General features: G+C 34.1%; 2 protein-coding genes across 2 annotated transcripts; both read left to right on the top strand.

Moving 5' to 3' along the window:
- Positions 1 to 1,020: 1,020 nt before the first annotated feature.
- Positions 1,021 to 5,704, top strand: LOC118028309 (proteasome subunit alpha type-2-A). The gene is made up of 10 exons (XM_035031858.2): positions 1,021 to 1,272; positions 1,402 to 1,466; positions 2,178 to 2,224; positions 2,668 to 2,743; positions 3,141 to 3,208; positions 3,418 to 3,487; positions 3,893 to 3,978; positions 4,407 to 4,469; positions 4,983 to 5,048; positions 5,383 to 5,704. The coding sequence occupies exons 1-10, from the start codon at positions 1,155 to 1,157 to the stop codon at positions 5,429 to 5,431; spliced, it is 708 nt and encodes a 235-aa protein (XP_034887749.1). The 5' UTR covers positions 1,021 to 1,154; the 3' UTR covers positions 5,432 to 5,704.
- A 1,628-nt stretch (positions 5,705 to 7,332) lies between these two features.
- LOC118028308 (glycine cleavage system H protein 2, mitochondrial) lies at positions 7,333 to 10,151 on the top strand. Its single transcript, XM_035031857.2, has 3 exons — positions 7,333 to 7,569; positions 8,945 to 9,204; positions 9,723 to 10,151. The coding sequence occupies exons 1-3, from the start codon at positions 7,491 to 7,493 to the stop codon at positions 9,849 to 9,851; spliced, it is 468 nt and encodes a 155-aa protein (XP_034887748.1). The 5' UTR covers positions 7,333 to 7,490; the 3' UTR covers positions 9,852 to 10,151.

A 10,151-nucleotide genomic window follows, 5' to 3' on the forward strand; every position in this document is an offset into this window, starting at 1 on the left:
AAAAGTTTGAGGATCAAATTTGATATAATCAGCAAATAATGACATTTCTAAATTTTTCACAACTTCCGGAAAGTGTTTTCCTTCCAAATTTTTTAGGAAAACACTTTACTGAAAAACAAGCCAGATTTTCCCTTTACTGGAAAGTGTTTTTCATTTACCAACTTTCCTACTGGCAAACAAACACAAGAAAGTTTGGAAAGTGATTTCCCGAAAACCACTTTCCGGAAAACAAACATAGCTAAAGGGAAAACACTTTCCTGAAAACCAAGTCAAATTTTTCTTTGACTGAAATTGACCGGAAAGTATTTTTCATTGACCAACTTTCCTAATAACAAACAAACACAGGAAAGTTTGGAAAGTGATTTTCTGGAAACTACTTTCCGGGAAACAAACATGGCCAAAATCTTCTACAATTGGCTCTAATTTCGACGTGCTAGTTTGCCTTTTCTTTCATAGGGCTAACATTTTATTTAATAAAATTCCTTCACTATTATCTAAAAAGGATAAAAAAGGATTAACATCATGATTTTATAAAAACTCCAACTTCTACTAATTCTTCAATATTATGGATTGATGTTAGGATTTTTATAATAAAAAAAATTCAAATTCAACAAAATCTCCTAGAATTATAGATTAATGTTACTTCTTTTATATATAAAAAATTCTGCGTTTTAAAAGTCGTTTTGAAAAAAATTAATTTTTTTTTTAATTTTAAATTAATATATTTTTAATATTTTTAAATTATTTTGATGTGTTAATATCAAAAATAATTTAAAAAAAATAAAAAAATTATTTTAAATTAAAAAATTATTTAAAAAATAAATCACAATCACATTACCAAATAAACTCAGATAAAATCTTATATTTCTAGGTATTAATAGCAAAATCTTTGTTAAACTTGCACTAGAATTACCTAATCCCCCGACAAGTTCTAATTAATTCAAAGCACAATATAAACAGGCCCATACTCACACCAGTTCACAAGCCCTGGTCCGTTAAAAGAAGTCAGAGAAAAGCCCAGGTAGGGAAAAAATACCTTCTTCTCCACCAAGAAAGGCAAAATAAAACCCCAAGCAAATCTCTCTCGCACAAGCACACTCGCATTCCCAGTTTTTCCTATCTGCGTTTAAGTATATTTATTCAATCAATCAACCATGGGTGATAGCCAGTACTCCTTTTCTCTCACTACTTTCAGTCCTACAGGAAAGCTAGTACAGATCGAGCACGCATTGACTGCCGTTGGATCAGGCCAAACTTCTCTCGGAATCAAAGGTTGTTGCAATTCATTTTTTTTCCTTTTCTTGTTGGTTTCGAAGATACTATGTTGTTATTGGGTTCTTAGATACGATGTTGTTGATCCTTTTTTTGTTTGTTTGTTTTTTTTTTTTTTTTGTGTTGTAGCTGCAAACGGTGTTGTTATTGCAACTGAGAAGAAATTGCCTTCTATTTTAGTCGATGAATCATCTGTAAGTAAATTAATTATGATTTTTTTTTTTTTATCTTTATTATCTTCTTTAGTTAAACCCTTTAATTTTTTCCCTTTTTAATTGTGTTTTCTATATGAAATTTCCGGGTTTGCAGTTTGATCTTTTAGCTGTAGCATAAATTTAAAGACTTGGGTATATGGCATTTTATTTGAAGTGGCTGATGATGGTTTAGGAAGAGTAACAAGTAGTAACATAAGTTTAGTTCTTGCCAATAAGGCGTTGGTGCGGTAGTAAATGGGTATATATTTTGACTTTTAGTAGTAATATAAGTTTATTGACATGGGTTGGTTGCAATTTGTTAAAACTCGGTGTAAAGTTGAAATTTTTTGATGATTTTTTGGTAAAAAGAAACATGGGCTCTTGACAATGTGGCCTTGGTCTACTAGTTAACGACTCAAAGATTGAGACTTTGGATGCTGGAGTGTGGATTTGAATCCTCTGTAATCCCTTGGTCTCCTAGTTAAAGATTGAGACTTTGGATTCTGGAGTGTGTAGATTTGAATCCTCTTTAATCCCTCATCATATGGAAAGGTGACCTTGGCTGTTTTAAATCATGCTGATTTGCAATTAATTGATTGTGTTGTAGATGGTTTGATTTTGGAGTCACCTGATTGGTCTATTATGCTAATCGGTAAGATGGTTCAAAACTCGAGTTGGTTATTGATGGTATTCAATTGTTTGTTATTTCAGGTTCAGAAAATACAGAATCTGACACCTAATATTGGAGTTGTCTACAGGTTTGTTTCTGCCTGCTTGTTGGTAACCAGGAAGGTTCATTTTTTTTCTGCTGTTGTTTTAGTGCTGTGATCAGTATGAAATTTGACCCAGAGTGATAGATTGAGATAGAAGCATGCCTACTCATTACCTGAACTTCAGGAGAACTCCTTGTAGTTCAATGTTCTTTATTGGTATGGTTATGGACTTGGCTTTGACATGTAGCTCACATACCCACCAATAGCTGTTTCAACAGGAAAAAATAGCTGAGCATATTGTAGTTCTTTAGGAAAAGAAAAATATAGCATTGGTTTGCTCTTGGATCTGTAGATTAGACATCTTGGCTATTTGGTTGCCCAATGAGTCACTTCTTACTAGCTCATGCAACTTATTAGCCTATGTCAAAGGGGGTTGCTTTGTTGTATTTTGTCTTTACAGTCTCTGAATCACCTGTATTTTGTTGTAGTGGAATGGGTCCTGACTTTCGAGTTTTAGTTCGGAAAAGCAGGAAGCAGGCAGAACAATATCATAGATTGTACAAGGTACGGTTCTTCAAGATTTCTTCATTGTCTTACTTCATCTTTTTTCTTTAATTTTGTTTTAATGTTACCGATAGCGTGGCTAAGTTTCCATGGCTTATCTTATTATGAATGGTATATCTGCATCCTTTTGTTGCCTTTAAACATACATAAATAATTCGTCAAATGCGTGACAATAAGGTCAAGAGAATTTATCTAGAAAGAAGTTATTGGGGTTGTCTAAATCAGAGGGACTTAATTAGTTGTCTTATTTCCCTGTGATGCGATTTTAACCCCAAGCCCAGCTGAATCAATTTATCAAATCCAGGGGCTAAGTATCAGATTACTATTTTATATCTAATTTTTGTCATCTGTTCTTGTTAATCATGAAGTTGTAACTTGTGAATTGTTCTGATTGTAGGAACCAATTCCTGTCACACAACTCGTGAGGGAAACTGCTGCTGTCATGCAAGAGTTTACTCAATCTGGGTACTGGCATCTTTTATACAATTGAAATGTTTCAGTGGTTTTAATTGATTTCTTATGTAATTTAGATCTGAATTTCAATTTCCAAATTTCAAAACCTTAGCCCTTATTTTAATAACCCAACAACTCTCATCCTATGTTCCCGCATCAGCATATCAACTCTTCACCCTGTTTCTTGTTTGAAACCACTATTCCTTTGTTTTTCCTCGCAGAGGTGTAAGGCCTTTTGGAGTATCTTTGCTAGTAGCTGGTTTTGATGACAAAGGTCCACAGCTGTACCAGGTATCTGTGCTTCCTTGTTATATTGTTGGAAGTCATTAACTACTTTTTGTTTATGCTGGATTAACCGCTGCAGAGTACATGGTAGCCCTGTATTCTAAAAGTTGTATGCCTCTGCACCTATTATGCATCCTTCTGCATTGCATGGTTCTTTTGATTTGTTGTTGTTAAATAGCCATGTTTATGAGGAAAATCTGTAGCTTTTCATAGTGCGTTCCTTGAAAAGTTACTTGCTTTTCTCAGCTGGTTAGCAAATGAAATTGTTATGGCCAGGGTGGTTGATAAAACATTTGGATGCATTATTACTTGTTGCCTTTCTGAACTGTTCACCTCAGGATATTCAAGTTATTTTATGTTACTCTGCACCTATTATTCTGAAGATGTGATATTTTGTATTTGTTTGGCTAGGTTGATCCCTCAGGTTCCTACTTCTCATGGAAAGCCTCAGCAATGGGAAAAAATGTTTCAAATGCAAAAACGTTTCTTGAGAAGAGGTATTTATTTGTTTTTGGGAGCACAAAATGCTTCAATTCTGTAAATACTTTCAAGCATCTTCACGGGTTTTCCTAGCTACAACAAATGCATTTTCACCTCCACCCCTAACAACTGCCAAGCATATGCTTCATTCAAAGTTTTGGATACTTCAATTTTCAACTGCCAGTTTTCTTTGTCCTACTCCCCTGTTTCTTTCATCTTATTTATTGTGCTTCATCTTTCTCATCCAAGAAGAATTGGATTTTATTTTGGAAACAAAAAAAAAGAGAAAAAAAGATGAAGATTGAAATGACAATTTTGCTAATACATCTGTCTTCTTGCTTTTGTTCCATTGGACATGTGCTTGGTAATATTGTGGTTTTACGTCTGCATATCTTCATTTGATTTGAACAATTTCATTTGCCCTAACTTAAAATGTGCTTTGTAGATACACTGATGATATGGAGCTTGATGATGCTGTACACACTGCTATCTTGACACTGAAAGAGGGGTATACTACTTTAAATTTCCTCTACCTTTTTTATTTTTGAATTTATGTGGTGGTGTTGAGGGATGTACGAAGTTTGATATGTAAAAAGGAGAAGAAGATTTTTCAGTGGGTTTAACATACCTTTGACATGCATGTCATCATTTTCACCTAGTTGATTACATAATTGAGTGATATACGTATAAATTTAGCCATTTAGGTTTTGCTATTTTCTGCCACACATGCTTAAAGTGTTGTAGGTAAAATGAATTCTGGGTAACACCGTTCTAGCTGGGGCCTTCAGCCCTGAGAACTTAAATTGGCTCTCAACACTTTCTTTCTTCTAGGTTGATTTTAACAAGTTGTTAATTTGTTGAGTCTTGCTTCTATAATCAGAGTAATGGTGGATTAGTCAGCATAACATTACTATTTGCAAAGGGGTCAAAGAGAGTTTATATAAATGAGCATTCTAACGTTTCATACCAGTGCTGTGAGTGCTTACCTTGTACCCTTACAAGTTTATTTTTGTGTTTGCAGATTTGAAGGACAGATCTCTGGGAAAAATATTGAAATTGGGATAATTGGTGCTGACAAGCAATTCAGGCATGCTCTTTCAGAACCCATTTCCTTTTTAAGCTTGGTGATGGTGTCATGTAATTTTGACTTTAGGATGAGTTCCCCAAGTAAATTGCTCAAATATGATTTCCATAATTAAATTGCAGTTTAACACTGTTCATTACTAGTTAAAAACTGATATCTATAACTTTTTGGATCTACACCAATATGTCATACATGGCCTCTTCCACTTCTCGTTTCAGTTTTGAAGTTTAGTTTTGATTTTCACGCACGCATTCTCTAGTTTCTGTCTTCCTTATAGAAAAAAGTTATATGTGATAGAACCATGGCGTTCTTATCTCTTGTGCTTTCTTTACTGCAGGGTACTAACTCCTGCTGAAATTGATGATTATCTGGCTGAAGTGGAATAGAGACATCGTACTATTTGGCTGAAGTGGAGTTCTTTCCTGTATGACACCAATCGAGATACTCATTTCACTTTCTTTTGGAATCTGCTTGACTCAGTTGCTTTTAGCCAAAGTTTCTATTAATTCCAAATTTGTAGAACTGTGATTTGGAAATGTTATGAGACTTCTCTCCAATCTTAGATGCTTCTAAAGTCGTGCAACTATGTGATTTCCTTTATGATACGTTTGACAGAAGGCTGGAAATTGGTCTTTTCAATGATATTCATCTCACTCCAATGCTTGAGCTGATTATTTAATTCCAACTGAGAACCCTGTAGAGGGAAAGAGCGGTAGCAGCCATTGATCAATCCATGAAAATGCAAGGAGCTACTTGAAAAAAAAATATCGGTGGCCCTTGTTCCGTTTTCAACAGTTTTTCAGTTTACACTCTATATCTTTAATTTTGATGTGATGCAAGATGTTTTTTAATTAAAAATATATTAAAAAATATTTTTTTTATATAATTTTTAACACCAGCCAGCTTTCAAACAAAATTTGTACTGGAATTTTTGGTAAATTATATTAATATTAACACTAATAATGAGCATATTGTGTTTAGACAAAATAATCCCAGTGTTGTTTAAACTTGAGTATCCTTCTCTACCAAACACGGTCAGGGGGCACCGCGATGTGACGGAAACCTAATTTTTTACTAGCTGAGATATTTTGAGGTTCCCTTGTCCCTTCAGTAAACAGAAAAGGAACAGAAGCCTTTTTAGCTTGGTGCTACTGTTCTTCACTCATGTAGTACATTATCCCAGAAAACAATCTACCATGTCCTCTTGCTTTCCTTTGCACGCTGGATGCTGAAGGATACTCTAACTCTAAATATTCCTTTTATGCGTCCATGGAAGTCTAATCCTTCCTCTCTTAATTCTTATGCAATGCCATTGCTCATACTGCTCATGTTGCCTTGTTAATTTCTGTATATATTAGCTTCAGTTGTGGTTGTTCTTTCTTTTCTTTTCCCGGCCGCAACTTGCCGGGAAGTTTATTACGCTTTAAACTTATTTAGTAATTTTGTTTTTGAAAAATAGTTATTTTTTAATTAATTTTATTATTTATTATTATGTGTTTTTAGTTTTTTTGTTTGTTTGAGAAGAACAATTTTCCTAGTTTATTTATCTTATTTAGAAGTGTTTTTAAAATGAATAAAAATTAAATATTTTTAAATATTTCTTTCATAGTATTTCTAATCTTTAAAGATTTTAATTATAATAAACTCAGTTATAAAATTATTTAGAGATACTCTAAAATTATTCTTCTGTAGTTAGAAATGAAAAAACAAATTATCTGAATTTTTTTTTATTAAAACATAAAAAAGAAAATTACCCAAAACCCTACCACCAAAAAAAAAAATAAAAATTTACCGTCATGTGCGGGCTGCCAGTCACTCGCAAGCGGCGCCAACAAGGATAGTCGGTACTCACCAACTTTCGGAGATGGGTTGTCGACACATTGACCCACCACCATATCCTCTCTTTTATTTTTATGTAGGGAAAATATCATATTGGTCCTCCAATCATCATAAAATCCATAACTCGGTCACAAAAAAAATATATTTCCAATCAGATCCCTATTCTATCAAACATTACCTAATTTACCTTAATTTTTTTTTTAAAATGGAATTTTCAAAGAAAAATAGACCCTTTTTTTCACGATCTAAAAGCAAGATCTTAACTAGAGGATTAATTGGGTAATATCCAATAGATGGGATATCTAACTAAATTTCTTATCGATGGGTACCTAATTGAAAAATGGGTCAGAGTTTGAGGATAGACATGTTCTTTGCACTTTTATGTATTCCCTCTTTCTTTCTTGGGTAAAACATTTTTGGATCGTTGCTATTTTGTCCCACTGTTTTTTTTACCAACAATTAATATAAAAATAAAAAAGCCTCACCAGCCCCTCCAGTACATAAAAACTCAGATGGCTTTAGTACGAGGAAAGGGAAACTAGAGAGAGTGGTGTGTTTTGAAAGAGAAGCAGAGTTTGTCTTAGATTCACCACCTTTTCTATTATTATGGCTTCAAGATTGTTGTGGGCTTCAAGGGCTGCTTCTTACCTCAGGATCTCTGTTTCTCATAGAGGGTTTGCTTCTGGTAAATGATACTACTACCATATTGGTTTCATGATTTCGTGATCTGTTCTTTAATTTTTTTTGATGATGTATTTGATCATGAGAGAGTAATGATTGCTGATGTGGATATGGATCTTATGTATGCGCTTTGCTGGAATGCTTGATCTTCGATTGTTTTTTGGCTAATGGATTGATTTTGGCATGTGGGGTGTGCTTGGATTTGGTGTTGGTCTGAATATATTATTAAAGGTTGGATTTTTTCTTGAGTGAAGAGATTAGATGGACTCGTCAAGGAAGGGATTGTGACATTGATTCTGATCTTTCTGTTTGTATTATGCTTACCATTGAGTTAGATTGATGGCTGTGTTGCAAAAGCATGGATACTATTTTTGTTCATTGATTTAGTTTCTTGTGTTAAAGAGACATGAAATCAAAGCTGTTGTCTGATAATAATGACAGTTATCTGTATAGTAAAAAATGGAAAAAACGGGGCTTTTTTGTTTTTCTGTTTTTGGAATTTTGAAAAGTGAGAATCCGTTTTCTTTTTAAAGCTTATAAATATGATGGTAATGGTGAGGATGGAAAATGGCATGGAGGTTTGTGAGGTAAAATTGTTACACATTTTGGTTGTCGTATTCTAATGCAGTCGTGATGGCAATTCTTGTCTGACTCTTCGTTAGTGGCAGCACACTTTACTTTCGTTCTATTTCTGAGACAAATATTTCTTCGTTTTTTTTTTTTATTGGGATTTATGGATGCTGAAAAGGCAGTGTTTTGCAAACTTAACTTAGGATCTCTTGCACACAATCAAGATCAACTATTTAGGAAATAGGATTTAGTAATTCTACCAATTTTAAATTTTGTTACAATAAAAAACAAAATAACTGGAACGGCAATTCCATCCAGTTGGTCAACTTCAAAGTCAACTATTCAGTTTCTCTATATATGATCCATCTCCTTGAGTTAGAGCTTCCTGATTATATATGGACATCAATAATTGACATCATTTACGACATCGATAAGGGAAGACAGAGATTTTTGGAAATTATTATCCAAATTGTTTACCGAGATTCCCTGAATTAGGCGATGTCTCTATTCTGGAAGCATTCATTTCAAGATTTGTGTCGAAACTCATAGGACCTGTGATTTTCTGCTGACTATATTTGGTTTCTCTCATGTCATATGTCTATTGTAAAATCATATGATCCTAGAACTTTCATAACTGCACCACAAAATGTTCTAAATTGATCTAGCATTCAGTTTCCATTTAGACTTGTTTTTCTAGAGACAGTGCTGTGTTGCGCTGTTTCTCACTTTTTAGGGTTTTGGAGGTTCATTGTTGGTTCTCCTACACTTAAGCTTCCTGACATATTCATTTTCTCAAAATTCACCTGCAGTTATAAAGGACTTGAAGTATGCTGAAAGTCATGAATGGGTGAAGGTTGCTGGCAATACTGCTACCGTTGGTATAACGGATCATGCTCAAGATCATTTAGGTGATGTAGTGTATGTTGAATTACCAGAAGTGGGTGCTACTGTAAATCAGGGTTCTGGATTTGGTGCAGTTGAAAGTGTCAAGGCTACCAGTGATGTTTATTCTCCTGTTTCGGGAAATGTGGTTGAAGTTAATGAAGAACTGAGCAACTCTCCTGGTTTGGTTAGTCTGCTTACATGGTGTCATATTCTTTTTCTTGAGATTTCTTTATGAATCAAAATTTATGGTCGGATGTTTTTCATTTGTAGTTTGTTCCTCTAGATAACTGAAACTTCATATCTCTGTAGTTCTTTTCAACCAATTACAAATCTTGGATTGCATAGGATCAGGTTTCTTAATTTATTAATGGAAATGAACTTGCTAAATAAAACAGCTCTCTCAAGCCATTTATTTAGTTTTCTAAAATCTCCTTAAAACTGAATGTTAAGCACCACATACATCTTCCTTAACCAGTGAATTTCATTTTTATTCCCTTACTCTTCCCTGAAACACGATGCAATATTGCTGCTGTATTTATCTATTGGTAACCAGAATTAGTCAGATAATCGTTGATAAACATGTCCTTTAAATACAAAACCTCAGAACAATGTGTACTTAAATAGAACTGTTCAAAAGCTGGAACCAAGCTTAAGGAAGTGCTTTCATTTTCTCTTTCCGCATTCTCTTCTACCATTTTGCAGGTCAATTCAAGCCCCTATGAAAAGGGATGGATTATGAAGGTTGAAATTAAAGATGCCGGTGAACTAGAGACCTTGAAGAACTCAGATGACTATGCTAAGTTCTGTGAAGAAGAAGATGCAAAGCATTGAGTCGACTGTTGGCAAAGGAGAACTGGAGGCACCTCTTACAATGAATATTTCCTCTTATTGCTTAACCGGATGATGCCCCATGAAGGAGCTAAAAGTTGCACCTTTCTATCTTGAGATATTCTTTTTCCAACAATGTGTTTTCTGATTTTTCTTTTCTCGTGAGTGACAAAATTGGTAGTAACTATCCCTCAATAGCACAAATAAACATTCCAGGTTTCCGTCCATGATGTGGCCTGTTCGGTAGTTGAAAACTTTTCTGATTAAGTTTTGAATTATTTGATAAATCCTGCTTGCTTAAAA

The sequence above is a fragment of the Populus alba genome, chromosome 15, assembly GCF_005239225.2.
Source record: "Populus alba chromosome 15, ASM523922v2, whole genome shotgun sequence".
Classification (NCBI taxonomy): domain Eukaryota; kingdom Viridiplantae; phylum Streptophyta; class Magnoliopsida; order Malpighiales; family Salicaceae; genus Populus; species Populus alba.